At 36.3% G+C, this 19367-nt stretch overlaps 1 protein-coding gene across 2 annotated transcripts; it reads right to left on the bottom strand.

Moving 5' to 3' along the window:
• Positions 1-4062: 4062 nt before the first annotated feature.
• LOC132306307 (OVARIAN TUMOR DOMAIN-containing deubiquitinating enzyme 6-like) lies at positions 4063-11934 on the bottom strand. 2 transcript variants are annotated; one of them, XM_059803647.1, is made up of 9 exons: positions 11785-11934; positions 10596-11556; positions 9810-9971; positions 7393-7470; positions 5768-5846; positions 5517-5662; positions 5109-5174; positions 4846-5017; positions 4063-4645 (listed from the first exon to the last, which is right to left on the bottom strand). In XM_059803647.1, exons 2-9 carry the CDS (start codon positions 11274-11276, stop codon positions 4428-4430), a joined length of 1602 nt encoding a protein of 533 aa, XP_059659630.1. In that variant the 5' UTR covers positions 11277-11556; positions 11785-11934; the 3' UTR covers positions 4063-4427. The 2 variants fall into 2 exon arrangements, with proteins under 2 accessions (XP_059659630.1, XP_059659631.1); XM_059803648.1 differs by having other exon boundaries at positions 10596-11645.
• Between the last annotated feature and the right edge of the window lie 7433 nt (positions 11935-19367).

Below are 19367 nucleotides of genomic sequence, written 5' to 3' on the forward strand. Positions count from 1 at the left end.
AACCCGTGTGGGTGTGGGTTTCGCCCGTTTAAGGTTTATGTTATGTTGGAAGTAGTAATTTGGATAGTCTACTTTGATATGGTAGGGTAGAAACTTTCAAGTTTTATCAATTTGAGTTTTTAAAATTTGAGTGAAAAAATTAGGGGAAAAAAGAAAATTGAGTGAGCCGGCTTGGAAGAAATGTAGGGTTCAGTACCCTGCTGTGTTCTTGAAGACAAATACAACTCAAAACGTCCAACATGTTTTTCTTTTTAAAGAACATTGACACTACATGTATGTCATAACATGTAATGACACTTCTCATGTAGAACGATGCTAGCGGGATAGTTATAAGATACAATCGTGCCAACAGTGCATAAAACTCCCCTCGACTTTGATTGAAACATACTGTTACGTTTGATATGCGGGAATGAAATGAAATGGAATGTCCATTCTAACCATTCATTTGTTTGGTGTGGAGGAATGGAATGGAATGGCCATTCCATTGGAATGAAAATTCATTCTATTACTAAAGCTATGGAATGGCTATTTCATTTCATAGTAAGATTAAATATTTTTCTAATATTCCTAATAAGCCCTTCATCACATTCCAATAAGGCAAAAATCTTTCGTATAGACAAAAAAAATATTTCACATTTCATTTTTCAACTTCTTTATTAGACATGATAAAGGTCTTTCACCTTTCTTCTGAAAATACCCACTGCCATTGATAAAAAGTTGCAGAATCTTCAACCAAATTGCAAATATTAATCTCTTTATCTTCTGAGTATATAACTTTTTCTTCTTTTTTTTTTTTCGTATCTTTCTGTTGAAACATTTATGTGATTTCTCCATCTTTCTCTCTTCGAACAATTATATATGGAGCAATGATAATATAAAATAAAAAGTAACAATCATTTGGAGTCAAAAATAATATTTTATTTTATTTTAAAGATTTTCTTTATTTTTTTCAATGACAGTATTGGGCATCTTATAACATTCCATAATTCATCGTCAGAATATTAATTAGATTTTTATTAAAAAAAATTAGTAAGTCATTTCCATAATTCATCGTCTGAATATTAATTAGATTTTTATTAAAAAGTAATGTAAGCCATCGAAAAGGGTATTCACCGTGTCATACCAAATAATGGAATAATACTTTCATTCCATTCGAAGTTACATTTTATTTTATTCCTGCACATAAAACGTAGCCTTAATGTTAAATGCTGAAAGAAAGCTTCCCACCTGTCTCTCTCTCTCCTCACACTAACCCCCATACGGAAAATAATAGAAATCCTCTATTGCTGGGTGACTTGGCGCAGTAAAAGTGAACACGTCCTTAATTGTATAATATTAAAAAAAGAAATAAAAACGCGTCAAACTCATTTGTTTCAAGAATTCCCTCTTCCCTAATCTCTCAAGGAACTGTTGGTGCTATCCATCCATGGACACCTCGGTTGCCCACCAGCCACTCCATTCCCAAACCCTCTTTCTTCTCTCCCCTCAAACTAAAAAAAACGTAAACCATTACATACATATTTACACCCCCACCAACTATATACAAAAATACACATGAGAAGTGCAAAAATACACCCCCACTATATACAAAAAGTGCAAATAACCTCCAACTCTTTTTCTTCTTCCCTTTTTTTTTTTTTTTTTTTTTTTTTTTTGTGCAAATTGCCCCCCTAATTAAGTGAACCAATAGTTTTTTTTTATAAAAATCCCAAAATACCGTCCTAGGTGAAGCCATCCCCGGCGAAAGCAAGAAAAAACCATCAAGAGGCGGCTGAAGTTTTTGGGGTTCAAAAAAGTTCCTCCTTATAAAAACTCAAATTCATCAGTCTCTCTGTTCTCTCTCATATCGTTTGACCAACAGCAGCAACCAGTTGTATTGGAAGAGAACACATCTAATTTAACTTCTTCATCTGGTACTTAACCACTTCTTCATATGGTACTTAACCTCAACCAGTACTCAAGAAGAGAAACCTTCCTCGCACTCTCAAATTCTGATCTAAATTCTAATTTTTAATTTAAATTTATCAAATTTCTGATTTGGGTTTTGGTTTTGTATTGGTGAGGAAGGGAAACCTTCCAGGCACTCTCAAATCCTTATCTAAATTCCAATTTTTAATTTAATTTGATGGGTTTCTTAATTATTTATCAAATTTTTGATTTGGGTTTTAGTTTTTTCTTGGTGAAGACGGGAAACCTTCTGGCACTCTCAAATCCTTATCTTAATTCTAATTTTTAATTTAATTATGGATAAATTGCACTCACACCACCAGCGAACGGTCAACGCATAAGTTTACATTAACGTCCCTGAGGTTTCAAAAGTCATATTTACCCCTAAACCTGTTAATTGACAAAAATAACCTTAACCCTAACCCTATAATCCCTCACACCCACCACCGCCACACACACCGCCGCAACCAATAAACAACTCGCAACCACACAACGCCACACCCACCGCCGCAACCACACCCCTCCAACGTGTCGAAGAGAAGTCGTTACCCTTTGATGAACCACCGTCGCGACAGGTTCACTCAACCCAGTTGCCAGAATCGATGGCATCAAGCGACAGTGGTGTTGTCTAGTGACGTTAAGGTGTTGTGGCGGCGCTGGATTCGGCGATCTTGGCCTAATCGGAGTTGGTGACTTCGACAATTTGCTCCGCCGCTGAAGCATTTGGGTGAGTCCCACCTTGAGCGAGAATGAGTTCGGCTTGGGGGTGTGTGTGGGTGCAATTATGGCGGTGGTTGTGGTGGGTTTGTCTTGGGTTCGACTTGGTAGTGTATGGGTACGGTGGTAGTTGTAATGGGTTCGGCTTGGTGGTGTGTATAGGTGTGGCGATGGTGGTTGTGAGTTATAGTGTGGTTGTGGCGGTGGTCGTTGTGGGTTCGTCTTGGTGGTGTGTGTGCTTGTGCGCGGCTGTGGTTGTAGCGGTGGTGGTTCTAATTATTGGTGGTGATGGCGATGGTAATGGTGGGTTTATCTGGTTTGCGATGGTGTGTGGTGTTTGGTGACAGGGATGGTATGTGATTAAAGGGGCGGCGATGGTGGGTGGTGTATAGTTACATAGACTTAAGGGATGAAGGGGGCAGCGATGGTGGGTGGTGTAGTGATAGAGGGTACATGATTGGAGAGAGATTGAAAATTGAAGGTTATTTTGATTCTTCAAAACTTAGTTTTCAAGGTTATATTAGTAATTTATTATTTGTTGACCAAGTCAAATGGTCATTTTCTTGGGTAGAGGAGGTGTGTATATAAACTTTTGAAACCTTAGATAGTGTCAATGTAAACAAGTGTATTGACCGTTCATTACCTAAACCTCAAGGGGTGTAAGTGCAATTTACCCTTTTAATTATTTATCAAATTTTTGATTTGGGCAATTATTCTCATCTTGCCTGCTTGAGTTGCTGCCGAATTGGTTGGATAGCGCCGTAGATGAGAGAGAGATTGCTGCAAATCTTGAGGACACAAATAATTGACCAGATGAGAAAAGAAACGGGTAGTAGGCAAGTACCACTCTTAAAATTTACGAGTAGAGTGACTAGGAGAAGTTAACATTGTTTTCATGTGGCTCTCCAAATTATACTATTTGAAAATGTTCATGCGTGGTTCATAACTAGCTATTATTATGTGTTATCGAGACAGAAATTACATCAGTGGCTCCCGTCTCTGACTTAGTTATACATAAAACTAAATCACTTCGTCAGATGTAGCTAAGAAGTTACAAGAAAAAAGCATACAACAGACTCTCAAACAAAATATCAAAGACCACCACAGAAGGAGGAAAGTCAGGTGAACAGAACCAACATAGAAGAGAGGAGTATTATTTTCACGGATGGGAGAAGACCCAAATGGTAGGTGGGAATTTTAACAGCTGCTGTGTTTAAAGTGTATTTTCTTCCTAAGTGCAAAACAGGCATATTCTTAAACGGGCATCGGTCATTTTCTGTCAACCCACCAAAAAGAAGCATTCCTATGTCCGGCCAAACGCAAACTAAAATGAAGTTCACAGTTAAACTCTCAAAATTGCTTTCCCACTTCCTAAAACTCAAATATCAAAAGACACTGTTCTGCAAACCAGAAGGGTTATATGATTTTATTAATTATATTCGGCATCAAAATAACTAAGAACTGTTTTTTTTTCATAACAGGTTGACTAAAATCCTCTGGCCAGAGAAGTATTTCCTAGAGAACTTCCCATGTCACACCAGAAAATTGATCTCTGCATTGAGCAGACTCAATGGGATAAGATATCAAATGCTCCACCTTATGCTTTACAAAGGCATTCCTAAAACATAAACTAGCACAGCCATTTCACTAATTTAAATTAATATAACACTTGGTTCCAACACCTTCCAGTTTCATAAATCTATAACTGCCAGCAAGAAGCAGCCAACACCATCTCAATCACCTTCTCAATCTTTGGGATGCGTTCATTCGGTTGCCTTGCCTTTCCGTCTACTGCTACCGCTACTGCTAGTCTCTAACAGGTAACAAACCATAGAATCAACATCATCCCCAAATATGCTGTAAGCCTCGATCACCTGCAGATAGCTGAACCCCATTGACAGCCCCACCTGCATGCTGCTGTTGAGGACACTATCCGGGATGGGACGCCCACCTTCCAGCTTGCTTTCGCTCCCTGAAGGCCCTGTTTTTGTAGTTCAAACTCTTGGTCAAAACCACAAATCCAAAATCCTCATTTTACAATCAAACACAGAGGAAACCCAAACCATTTGCATGTTGAGACGTTCTCAAAACAATCAATTATAGTTATATACACACACATTGTAAATTATCTCCATTCTTTTAGGGTGAAATTCCCATATTATGGAAGAAAAGTACACTCACTAGCACCAGAAGATGATGGTTCAGCACCGGCAGTAGCCACTTTCCGACCAAACTGCTGCTGCTTTAACTTGTCAGCAGTGTACTCAGCCCGAGAAATTTCCATCACCATGCGTTCCATTTCCTTTTCGGTGAGCTCGAGATCTGAGAATAATCGTCCCTCAGCTAGAAATGCCTATCATCATGAAATGTATGGAAGAAACTCAAAATGTGTTCCAAGTCATATGTTCATCCAGATCATGCTCTATAACCATCAATATGCTTACATTATCAATCTGGTGGTCCTGTTGAGCTTTGATCGCAGCCTTGATTTGATCTCTATCAATGTTTCTCTATAAAGCAAAAACACAAACATATCATTCTGAGTCCACCATCATGAATAGAAGATAAAAGTGATCATATAAAGAATAACTGCAGTAATATTAAACTACACATTAGACCAATAAGCATAAACAAAATAAATCCTGTCCACTGGTAGTCATAGCAGGCAGTTTGGAAAAAACTAGTTGGTTTGATCCACTGTTGACGAGTCAGCTGGCTATGTCAGGTTTTCTTAAAAGGAATTTTTGGAATACAAGTTGAACCTTCTATTGCTCAGTTCTTCCTTAAAATTTAGTTATCACGTAAAGATAACACTAACCAAGACAAGGATAATAAATAGGAAACCAACTCACCCCTTGTAGAGAGCTAAATCCAAGTCCAGCACCAATTGTCAGTCGTCGCGGGTCAACGAGTGAGTTATAATGATTCCCATGATGATAACTTAGTCTTACAGGAGGTGTGTCAGTATTATAGCTTCCATGGAAAATGTTGATAGGTTCTGCAACCATTGATTTCATAAATGAGAGCAGTGCTGCAGTAGAACGGTGAGAAAGCAAAAACTCATTCATTACAGGTGCATCCATAACCTAACTTAGAGCAGGACCTGTGCTATAGGAATAAATATGGATAGGCCGATTATACATCTCAGATAAAGCTTGGATCTCCACATTGTTTCCATAGACCTGCCACCAATTAGATTTATAAATAAATAAATCATGATTTCAAGGACAAGAAACATGATATCAAACACAAGCCAGGTCAAATTACTAATGGGCTCTAAGACAAGTAACAAAAAACAAAAATAAGAAACAAGCACAAATCTTCCATGTAAAGACTGATGCTAAAAAATCAGTAAAAAAGTTATACTAACAAGACAGTAAAGGAAAAGAGAAAAGAACAATACATAACACCATTAAAGAAAGGAGGAGAGGAACAGATAGAGGGGGAGGGGCTTGTCTTTGGGATTCTTCTGTCTAGCTGTAATTCATACAATAACAGAACTGTGAAATGCCACATCTTTTATCTGCTTTGGACCATCACAAAGCAACAGCTTAATAAAATTTAATCCCAAAACAAACTTTGAGGTCCAGCAATTTGATGATTGATGCTTTAAGAAACCTTTATAAATCCCCTCTTCTCTCAACCACACAACCATTTACTAGCAGCATCATTAGCATGCTACATCTTGGACAATTGTACTTGCAACAAAACTAATTTATGCAGTATATTCATCATTGTCCAATTTTTTTTTTGATAAATATGTATATTTATCATTTGTCCAAATTGGTCATCATTTAAACTCATCTGTGTAGAAGAATGGCCAAATTAGTATTCTACAAAAATATTGCCACGAGCCAATGGCACAAATTTAAAACTGAACTTTACAATAGCACATGAATAACAGCGTGTCAGTCTACAGGGGCAGAATAAATTCAAAGTGTTTTAGTAATGGCCCTTTCTTTGTAGTGAGTTTGAGAAAAAAATATATATCTGTTGGCCACCAAACCCACGTCTATAGAGTAATTAAGTGGCCCCCACCCCCAAGCTTGTAAAATATTTCAACTTGGGCCCTTTAATCCAGTTCAAACAAACCAAAACCTGAATAGAAAAATAAAAGCCCGTTATAATATATTATTAATACACCGCATATGCTAATAAAAATACTTTACAGTTAACTTCTAAAATTCCAAGTACATAAAGCTAGTTTGGCCCCCAAAACAAAAGTTCTTATAAAGAAAACTCAGCCGAGAATATGGAATATTAACATTCAACAAGAAGTAAACTATGGTACTATTTTAAGTGCTAGTTGCCATAAAAATAAATTAATGCCATCAGGTGAATTGAAACAAAATGTAGGACAGATTTTAAATTGATAAATATGCATAATGAATCCAATAAGCTCTCCACTGAAGTCAATTAGCAAACGCTTAGGCATTTCATTAATGAAAGATGCGGGAGCGGTGTAGTGGATGCGAGTCAGTATTGGGCGTAGCATACTGGAATCCGTTATCACAACCATGAACTTTTATTGACCTCGTATATCATCAGATGTGCAGACTCCCAAGTATCTAGGGACTCCGGGTGATTCTGATTCTCACCAATATATCAGTGAGTAACGGACTCGGACTCGGACTTGGCTGAGATCATTACGACATGACCGAGTCACTGAGATACAGAAGTACCACATAGAAGGAAACAACAGCACACCAAAATTACAATATCACATACCTTATCCCTTCTCTTCCTCTTGCAATAGGATGTGAAACCTTCTGTTATAAATTGAGAGAAGTGGTCTCTCTCCCGCTCCTGTATTAACAAAAACAAATAGCTATTATTTATGCTTCACCATGAAACTATTAGTTTTCGAAGCACAGAAATTCAAGAAAAATGGTTTCACAACAGGATGGAAGGTCCAATAATACTAAAATGGCACATCCACAAAATTATGACATAGAACCACCAAAATTTCCAAGGACTAGACATGCCTTACAAATGACGAGCTTATAGGATGATGTGCAAGCAAGCAAACCAAATATGATTAAAAAAAAACACTACTGTAACTTGAGAACTTATTTTGAACAAAAGAATTCCATTAAGGTAGTAAGCAAGAAACCAGAAGTGAGAACACATGCATACAAGAGCGGGAGAGAGAGTGAGATAGTCTGGGGAAGGCATCACATTGAATAACAACCGTCCAGTTTACTACAAAGATTAATAGTATTTTCACTACCTAGAAAAAAAAGTTTAAGAAATTGAAATCTAAAAGAGCGCCAAGGGTACCATGATTGTCATTCAGCAAGTCAATAATCAAACTTGAATTATAAAGTACGCCCACTATGAAATGGTCAATTGGTATGGAAAACTTGGTGATAAAAAGAGCTTCTAGAATTAAAATACAGATCTAAACCTCCTCCGTCCACACACCTTAAAAAGAATGCCACATGAGTAATCCCACTACATGCACAAAAGTCGCAGACAAAATTTCAAAGATATCTTGAAATGTGAATGCCTAAAACTCATAAGAGTAATGAGTGGTTGAAGGATATAGAAGTAATATGAACATTACTAAAAGATATGGGCTTTGCTGTCAGGGGGTGAGCATAAGAGATTTGGGACGCTCACTAATTCTTGTAGCAGTTACAGAGTACTTGGAGAATCAATTATTTTTCATATAAGGTGAGTCTGGAAAATAGAAATCTCTTAAAAAAAAGAATTGCGACTAAATTTTTTGAATAAGTGTAATACAAAAAAATGTGCGTTCTATACACACACACACACACACATTATATGGTTCCGCTTATAAAGGGAGGGGGGGAGGGTTTAAGCAGAGGATTTTTTTTATTATTTATTTTTATATATGCGCATAGGTGACCCATTAATATGAGCATTTACCAACTATACTTTCAAACTAACATGCTACTCCCACTTTATATTCCCATGATATCTGGCCCTATGTTACCCCAAAATGGATGGGTATTTATGTGGAAGAACCAAATTTTATGTCTAGTTCCATTTTGTGCAGTACATGGGTCATTTAGGTGATTTGGTTCAAGAGAGATGAATGAAATCATTAAAAAGTATGCTTATAACTTGAATTTCCTTTTAGCTTCTATGTAGGATCTTAGTGACTTGAGAATTCATGGGACGACTCCAACTTTTACTGTGGATAATTGGCCCTCGGTTTGTTTATTCCAAAGTCTGGCACCTTTAGGTAGAATCAAGTATAATGTTGGTGGTTGTTCTCTAGGTAACCTAGCCCCAATATGAATTTGAAAATTTTAGCTCTACTTGAGGGCTTGAAAGAAAACATTCTTAGCTCAACAAATCACAGTACACGGACTCAAATAGTATCATCTGAGCTAGGGAGGTTCAGTTGTTCTAGGCATTATGGGCATAATTCGCATGAAAAATTGGAACATTCTTTAACAATAAAAGTGTATTACAAGTATGCACTAAAATACCAGATGAAGGGTCACAATTGACTAACTAAACGAGGTAACATAATATCCCAACTATTTGGAAGGCATTTATATTCCCCTTGAACTAAGTTGTGGTTTTAGTGTGTTTTATGGGACCATAAAGAATGTATACATTTCCCGACTTACTGGGGAAATAAAAATGTCAAAACATGGCACACCAAAAATAACAGTATAATAAGATCATGGTGATTAGAAAATTCAATTATTGATAATTCAATACAGCTCAACCAATCAATAAAAAAGTTAATGGATCATGAAGTTCAACAGCTACCACAAATCATTCTTACTTTCCTAATGAAGAATGGTCCAAGGAAATATACTCTAGATTTTCCCACAAGATGGCACATTATCAATCATGTCCTGAAGATGAAACAAATCCATGGTCCTTCACAACTTTTTGTTTTAATACTTATTATCTTTTCCTCGGGTGTGGGGTGGTGGGGTGGGGTGGGGTGGGGGGTGGTGAAGTTCCAAAACAAACTAGCATGCTCCTTTTGCAGGGGTGAATCAAGTTATATGCAAAGCAACAGGCTAAAGGGTTGCATCCCTTAGACTGACTGAATGCACAGGACCTATAAAGTTCCAAAAAGAGATCTTACCCTACAAAATTATAAAGATTAAGGATACAGATTCAAACAATGAGTGTTCACAGAAGAATATGCATACCATATAATCCATACACATTTGTCTAATCAGATCATAGGCCTCAGAATCCCCATACACCTGATCTGCAACTGCACGAAAAAGGCAGTTTCCATCTTGCAGCATTCGTTTGACATCCAGACCTTTTGTCCGTTTTATATCATTTTCAAACTGGCGTTCTCTCTCCTGAAACACGGAACAAATCAATTTCACAATACTGAATTTGATGAAGGCAATAGGATGGCAAAAATAAAAACATTAAGGTTTGGTTTGAGACTTCCACACGAGATGAGATCACAAGGACTACATTGTTTTGCAAAATAAAGAACCATGCAAGTATTAACAAGTTACCCATATAAGATTCTTTAACAAGCTAGCCCAAACAAGAATTTCGATCTTCTTATGATAGATAAACATTAATTGGAGTCAAAATGGAGAGAATTTGGATCTTCACATTGCAGATACTGTAGCTTTATCAGAAATGTAATTATTTAAGATTATGTAAAAAATAAAAGCAATAAAAATAATATGACAATAATAAAATCAATGTAATTGCAACTGAATGAATGATGCAATTAAGAGTTTTTCTTCTTCTTTTTCCCTTAAGAAAGAAAGATTGTAGCTTGTTATGAGTATGACTCATATGTACCATTACATATAATATTTAGCAAGCTAGTGAACTAATCATAGCCATCAACCAATAGAGAGAGACAAATCAAATTCCAAACAATTCCATGCAGACTGAAAATATGGTAAAGTGAACAAAAATTTAATAAAATGCGAGTTCAAGGGTTTGGGATGAGAAATTACTGCATCATCATAGGAGGAACCAAAGGAAGGACTCTGCTCGTCAGCACTATTGTAACCCTCACTCTCACAGTGAGACCCGGGAGACGAAGGCCGAGACCCAGTTGGTGAGTTCCTAGTTGAAACAATGGGCCAGGCAGCTGCTCTTCTAGATGATCCAAGCCACACAGCATTCAAACTCCCAGATACAACTCTCCTTGAATTTGAATTTTCTGAAGAAGGTTTCCGAGGTGGGAGAGGAGGCGGTATCGGGGGATATGAATTTCCACAACCCATCTGTGATGAACCACCCCTCAATCCCTCATTTTGGTCCTGAAATTGTTCTGTGATTTGCAAATTACCCAACTGTTCCACTAAATCACCTGAACCCAAAAAATCAGATGTACCACCTTCCTCACTACCAGCATCATCATCATCATTCCGATCATTCTGCAAGGCTTCAGGTAAAACATCACCAGTCTTTGCTGCATTATTTTCAGCACCATAACAAAAAAACTCCGGAAGATCATCCACAACTTGCTCTTGCACTTCCACTCCCAATTCCTCATCTTTCACAGCTGATGCAACCAGAGTAGTAGAGACCTGAGGCTGGGACTGAGCCGAAGAAGAACCAGGTAGCAATGAAGACCTGTTCGGGTTGGTGGATGAGCCAGCAGAACCTCGCTGAACCAAAATTCGGGTCATCTTTCCTCTTCTTCAACTTGAAACCCTAGCCCAAATTCTTCTCAAAGAAGCCAAGTTCAGAGGTAAAAAACCCTAGTTTTCAATTTGTTCCGTGTCCTTGCCTTAGGAGCAATCCCTCGACTGAGTGATTTGCTCTTGCCATTCTCGCGAATCGATCTGTGCATTACCCTAACAATTCTCATGAGACCTTGACCTCCAAGTTTTTGAATCAACAAAACCCTTTTAAGAAGTACGCTAATTTACCCGAAAAGAGCCCAAAAATTCACCTTCACAGCTACAACTACAACACAAACCATCAAACCCCAAATCAACAAAACAATTCCACTCAATAATTCCGAAATTCAACACACGAACCAGAAAAGAAAGAAACTTTATGCCCCAAAAAAGAAAGAAATAAAAAAATTCATCAGAATCAGACATTTTTTAGAGAACTAGATGATCAAGATGGAAAAAAATTCTGGCTAATTGAAAAATATAGAGTTGACTCTGTTCGAGGTATGATGCTCACCTGAGAGACCAGAAGAAATTCAAAGATCCGAAGAATGTCAATGCTGAATTACTTCGAATTTGTTGTCTGAAGCAAGAGAAGGATCACAAGAAGCGGATAGCTTGAGGGCGAAGGAAGGGGGAGGGGGGGCAGAATTTCTGTAGAGAGAGAAAGTAGTGAAATTTCTTTGAAAAAGATGTGAGGCTGACCTTTAATGCAGGAGACAGGATCACGTGACGCTGGTCGAAAGAACTTTACACGTGTCGAGTTTTGGATATGTTGCACGTGCGTGGCACGAGGGGAAACATGAGTAACCCTCCGAAGCAAGGAAGTCTCAATGAGAATTTTATTAGATTTGGTAGTTAAATTTAGTAGACACAGAAAGTTTAAATTTAACACTAGAGAGTTCATCGAAAATATTAATCAATTGAATTACTAGGCATTAAGGTTGTTAAAATCGGGATTCTACACAAAATCGTTTTGGGCTCTGTAGAATCGGAATCGTAGAATCGGATTGTAAATCGTAAGATTCTATCAAATTGTGAAAAAATAATTGAAACTAACTTCTTAAATAATAAGATCCATAAAATATAACAAAAATGAGGCCAAAACACATAATATTATATATACATGAGTTCACAAATCTCAAATCCTAACAATATTTTAAAGTCCGAATATAAATAAAAGAGAATGTAGTTCAAAATAATATGAGTTTACAAATCTCAAATCTTTACTCATCCATCTCCAAAAAGTGACTAACTTCTTTTTTTTTTTTTTTCCTTCAAAAAGTGAAGAAATAAAAAGACCTTTTTGTCCACCAATCCAAGTGTTACGATATATGTGACCTTATTAGTCACAAGTATGAAATTAATCAAGAGTTAGCACAACAAAATTAAAGAACCACGTGTTAACTCGATCTCATTATATTATCAGTTTAGACTACAAGATTATACCTTGGCTGACATATCCGGCAAGTCTTTTAAGTTTTTAAATTATTTTTAATTTTTAATATATATGATAAGCCTTCAAAAAAAAAAAATTAGTCAAATGAAAATATTGATCATGAAACTAAAATTTGTCTAAACCTGTTAGTCACGAGTATGCATCCTTAAGATATAATTGATCATTTTAATTTTTTATAATTAAACACAAAAATATATTATGGAACATCCACATGCATGGTAAAAATAATTGATATATATACATATATATATATATATACATATATATATATATATCTTTTTTTGCTACTAATGAAAAATAATTTATATTTTATAGAATAAATATTTAACTTTGTATACTATACTTGGGCCAGACCTCTTTTATTTTGTAACCAAACCAACAAAAAAATAAAAAAAAAAAGCCCAAAATTGAAGGCCCAAACAACCAATTTTATAGAATCGGTAGAATCGTGTAGACTCGTACGATTCTACCTCCGATTCTACGATTTTACCTCCGATTCTACCGATTTTACCCCCGATTCTACCACTTAAACGATTCTGCTGCGATTTGACTCGATTTTGAGTTCTGAGTCGTAGAATCGTGCGATTCTACGACTCAGAATCGCGATTTTGATAACCATGCTAGGCATTAATGGGTAAAGTGCAAAAAACCCCTCTAAACTTTGAAGAAATTTGCAACTAATTCCCTGAACTACTAAAATTGCAAAAAACCCCCTAAATTATGCAAAAAAATTGCAGATCACCCCATCCGGCCAAGATTCGGTGAGAATTGAACGTTAAAATTTGTTAAAATATTTTAAAAGACCATACTGCCCTTATAAGCATGAAAGGACAAGAATACCCTTAAAATTAGCAACAAAGCCAAACACGGCTTTTAACCAAATTTCCCATTGTGCTACTGACAAACCCAGAAACGGCGCCAACGAGGATAGAGGATAGTGGCACAAGAATTTACCGATGAACACACAAGCTAGGTGTGGCCGACAATGGCAGCGAGCTTGACGAAATGACTCCAGTTAGCACAGTGGAGAGGACGGCATGAATGAGCCACCAAAAATGGACCGACGACCACAGTGACGACGAAAATGTCAGCGAGATCGTGAGGATGCCCAATAAGGCAGTAAAAAGGGCTTACGGCGAGCTAGAAATGGCGAGGAAGCAAAGATTCAACGATGAGCACATGTGACTCGGAATGAACCTCACCGGCGATGAACAAAAAGGTTGGCGGCGCTGTAACTGAACTTACCGGTCAAACAAATTCCGGCAAGACCTACTAAGGTTAGGGTTTGGAGATGTCGCTTGGCTTTAACGAGTTTAGGCTGTGGAGAAATCGGTGAGACCCACTGAGGTTAGGGTTTGGAGAGGTCGCTTGGCTGTGATGAGTTTGGCTGTAGAGAAATCAGCCAGACCCACTGAGGTTAGGGTTTGGAGAGGTCAGCGGATGAGGCGAAGCTTAGCGGTAAGGTTATGGCGGTGCTCAGAACACGGACGGCAATGTGCTCGGCCGGTGGAGATGGCTGATTCCGATGATAGGCTGTTATGAAGAAGCTCGGCCATCATTTTCCGAAACCCATTTCACCACTTTCACCAATTTCGTCAATTTCTATGCCTCATCTGGTTTAGCCTTCCTCTGTTTCGCAGCACGACCACCACCATAAGCAAGACCCAGATTGATTATGCACTTGATTATCTTGCTGATTGGGTCTATGAGTCATGTGGGTCTTTGAGTAAGGTTGGTTTGCCGGCAATGTCGCGAAGAGAGCTCACCAGAGCTAGATTAGACGCCAAATTTGAGGAAGCCAAAGCACAATTAGAAGCCATTATATATTAATTATAAAATATATGAAGCCATTATATATTAATTATAAAATACATAAATATCAGCCATTATTGGTTAATTTGATATTATAAGAATATTGGAAGGGTAGTTCTGTCTTTTTCCTTTTCGGTGGCCTGAGTGGGCAAATTGCAACAAATTAAAAGTTCAGGGGGGTTTCTTGTAGTTTCGGAGGGTTAGTTGCAAAAACCCCATAGTTCAGGAGGGTTTTTTGCACTTTACCCTATTCTATATAATCTTTTAATATATAAAATATTAAAAAAAATAAGTTTGTACTCTGTATAAAATTAGTTTGACCCATTATATTATTAATTGGCTCTTTACTCCAATTAACTTTGAAATTCTAAAAATGCTCCCATGTATAACAAGATTAACAAATTTGACTTTATTAACTTATGAAATAATTATTTAAATCATATTATTTAAAATATGTATATATAGAGATAATTTAATTTTGTATTAACTTATCCCCAAAATGTTTACTATTTCATTTTTATCCATTGCAAAATAAGTGTTCTATTTGAAAAGTCAATGCACTATTTTATTTTTTATTTTTTATAATATTAACAATTTAACTTACTTTCATTGATAAATTTGATAATCGAAATTACTTTCTCTGTCTCAAAATAAGTATTTATTTTCGTGAATCTAACATTTTAAGAGAATATATTCTCTTAAAATGTTAGATTCACGAAAATAAATACTTATTTTGAGACAGAGAAAGTAATTTCGAATACTGTTCATTGAGCATTTTGTTTGTACGGATTAATGCCGCATGGAGGTAAAAGGCCCACAAGTTGTGAACTTCTTTTTCCGGAGAAGAAGTAACGACGGTATCTGGGGAATAAGCATCGGCTAACTCCATGCTAGCAGTCGCGATAATACAGAGGATGCAAGCATTATTCGGAATGATTGGGTGTAAAGCGTCTGTAGGTGGCTTTTTAAGTCAGCCGTCAAATCCCAAGGCTTAACCCTGGACAGGCGGTGGAAACTACCAAGTTGGAGTGTGGTAGGGGCATTCTCTAATCTCTCATTTTCCTTCTCTTCTTTTCCACTAACCTAATTTTCTTTCTTTCAAAACTTAATCAGTCGGAACCTTGTTCAGTGAGTAGTTATTTCATTTTCTTTTTTCTTTTTTCTCTCTCCTTATCATCATCTTATTCTTCCCACTTTTTATTATGATTTTATTTCTTTAACAAACAATACAAAATCAAGTGATATTCTTTCACTCGTACAAAAAAATTGTAATACTCTTTGTTCTACCTTCAAATAATTTCTTTTAAACATATTGTTAGTGAACTTGAGATTTTGTTTTGGTTTTTGAGTAGAATGAGGAATTTGTTGGCCCTAATTGATCGATTTGTGCAAAAGTGTGTAATTTAATCAAATTGGATTATCTGATTAGACATTCGATTAAATATGTATCGGATATGGATTCGTCAATTGAAAATCCGTCGTATTATTGGATCGGATAATATGTCATACTTATCGGATTAGGATCGGATCAACCATGATCCAGTCCGTATCTGATTCATTGATAGGTCTAATTGAAAGGTCTTGTAAGGCCACGCACGTGCTCAAGTAATCCTGTGAAGAATAAAATTTAAGTGGGCTTGTTAATTAATTAAAATACATACGTACTAGAGGTGAGCAAATAATTCATGAATCTGCGAATCCGATCCGATCCGGTTCAATCGGATCAGATTGTTACACCCACGGATCGATAACGAACTCAAAAAAATCAAATTTGTAACTCACGGATCAGATCACGGATTAGACTGTTAAAAATTCGATCTGATCCATAAGTCCCATCTAATCCGATCTGTGAGATATATATATATATATATATTTAAAAAATGTATTAATTAAGAAAAATGCTAATTTTGACGACTAATATTCACCCGGGAAAAAATCGACAGCATGTGTCAATACTAGATTGGTCCAATTGGCGAGGTTGTTTTCCCTTTCTTCATCTCAGCTTTACTCTCTCATCTCACTTTCAATCCTCTCAGCTCTCTGCCAACGGATGGTCTGGAGGAAGAGTAGGGGCGGCCCGAGGAATCGACGGTGCTATTCGCACACAATACTTTCCTCTCTTGCTCAGATGGGTTCATCGGAATTGGTCACTGCCGGCGACTGGTCCATCTTTTTGTTTTTCCAACTGGGCCGCCTCTTTATTCTCTCTCCCCTCTCTCACTCTAATAGCCGCCTACCATACACATATGCATACCCTACACACATATGCATATGGTTTATGGGTTTGAGTTATTTTTTTTGTGGGTTTGTTATAGGAAGTTCAGATGGGTTCATTGGGAAACACGGGGATTGGCTTCCATGGGAATGAAGCGGCAGTGAGAAAGATGCGCGTGAGTGAGTGAGACTAGATTTGCAAATAACACCTTATTTTGACAATTATCCACTAAATGACTAAAGTTCCATGAATTTTGATCTTCACGTATAAGAACCATGTGACTTTGACTTGCCGTTCTTCTTTGCTATTCAGACTCCACTCCGAATCCCCTCTCTAATAGTTATCGTGCCAACTTTGAAAACAAGGAGACAGGCCTATTAAAGCACAAGAAATGACATATGAAAGACAAGGACATCAGCGAGCATACCACCCACCTTATGAGGTGAGTACTGAGTGGATTTACTTTGTAATGCTGCTAGGAAAAGGTAGTTGTTTTTCACTACTCATTAGATGAAGAATAATCAGATTTTTTGGTTGTTGGAAGTGAGGTTCAAGCAACTCTTTCTCCTAGATCGATCACCCTAATTTCATCAACTGTTTGAGAAACTAAATGGGTCTTTGTAATTTTTATTTTATTATTATTTTTTTTTTTTGTGACAATGAAAATGGGTCTTTGTTTCAGGTACTGGTTTTGAGAGAGAGAGAGTTTATGGAGAGATAAAGATGGTTTTGACGGAGAAAATGGGTTCATCGGTGGTCGTGGAATATTAGGTTCATCGCAAATTGTTAGAGAAAGAAAGAGGGAGGAAGAGAGAAGGGGCATCGGTTCGACAAAAAGAAGAAAAAAAAATTGCCACGTTCACGGCCACGCATGACAGTCGGTGAGTGTTGCGTGAATAGTACCGCCCATTAGTTAATTTAATTTCTTGATGATCTAATGGACTTTAATTTAATAAGTTGATGTTCATTTAATGGACTTTAAGAATGTACTATTAGTTAATGATCATTTAAATATATGAAATAATGCTAATAAATTTAAATTTTATCCATTGGGTTATGGTTAAAAAATAAATAATGTTGAACTATTTAGAAAAAATCTCGATCCATAGATCTAGACCGATCGAATCCGCCACTCAACGGATCGGTGATGGATTCGAATTTTTTCAATTCGTTAGGAGGATCAAATTACGTTGATGACTAATCCAATCAGATTCGATCCATGGCCACCCCTAATACGTTCATATGCTTATGCTTGAGAAATAATTTTCAATGATTTGGGTTTTGTAGTTAATATTTGTACTCCAAAAGTTTATGGGGTTGATGTTGGGATTTATATGCCCTGGCATAACAAATTCCTATTTGGATTATAGTGACATATGTTCCTGACGTTTTTGAAATATTTATGCTTGATACAATTGGTGAATTCAATGTATTATATTTCGATTCATTATAGAATTGATAATATCCACTTGATTACAAGAGATATTTTATATATGTATGTAATGGCGATCAATACATGAATATAAATAGTAATTATAAATTGTTCATAGTTGGTAATTATGGATGGACTCATAATTAATTAAGACTTGAACTGGATCCACGTTAGGTTGAGATATATTGCGAGAGCCGTCGTATGCAATTATTCTTTATCACTGTCATGGCATTTGACTCTTAAGCATGAGAAAAGTACAAACTCTTTTATTAATTAATAATTACTTTGATTTGTTCGGCGGATACTTCAGGATCCTTAGATCGACACTTTGGGTAGTTATGTAATTAATAATTAGAGGGTTATATTTTCAATTATTGCATCATTGCTACTTGTATTTATTTTGTATTGATTATGGTTGATCACAAAGTAAATTCGAAGGTTTTCGTATGTTTTTAGACGAAATGATTTATTATATATTTATTTATTTAAATTATTATTTTTGTCAAATAAATATTTTATTTTGATCAAGGCAGAAATAATCAATGGTACCAAAATAAATATATTAATTAAGTAGTCAGATTGATGGCTTTATTTATCCAATTGGGGTCAAAGTGCAACATTGACTTAGAAATTATTTATTATTTAATTGGAGTTCAATTAATTTCTTTTAGTGGAGTAAAAATTAATTTATGAATTAAATGAATTGGGTCCATGGACCGTACCAATTATTAATTCATTGTAGCCAATAAAATAATAAGCCCAAAGGATTCTCACTCATAGCCCAACTTGATATTAGAATCTTGTTAGATTTGAGACATGTGAATTAGAGATTGAGAATGATTTATTGTTTCATTTTCTTTATATTTATGTTGCTTATAAATATACATGGTCTATGTATATTTTAGGGGTGATTTTTAGGAGAAGGAAAAATGAATATATTTTCTCTCTCTAGAAAATTAGGGTTTATGTTCTCATCTAATGGAGGCTTCCACGAGCCTATTTTTCCAAGGTCATTCATGGAGGCTTATGAGTGATTCCTAAAGGCAAAATAATTACCAAGAAGATGGAGATCTAATGAGAAGGCATATTGCTAAGGGATTTACAATAAATGGGAACATTCACTTTAGAGGAAAGATTTAAAAGTTTACTAAGACCTTTGACAACAGTTGACATAGAGCACTA

Source organism: Cornus florida, unplaced genomic scaffold (genome assembly GCF_030987335.1).
Source record: "Cornus florida cultivar Cherokee Brave unplaced genomic scaffold, ASM3098733v1 CherokeeBrave_3.0.0_Hap2_Chr05, whole genome shotgun sequence".
NCBI classification, from domain to species: Eukaryota; Viridiplantae; Streptophyta; class Magnoliopsida; order Cornales; family Cornaceae; genus Cornus; species Cornus florida.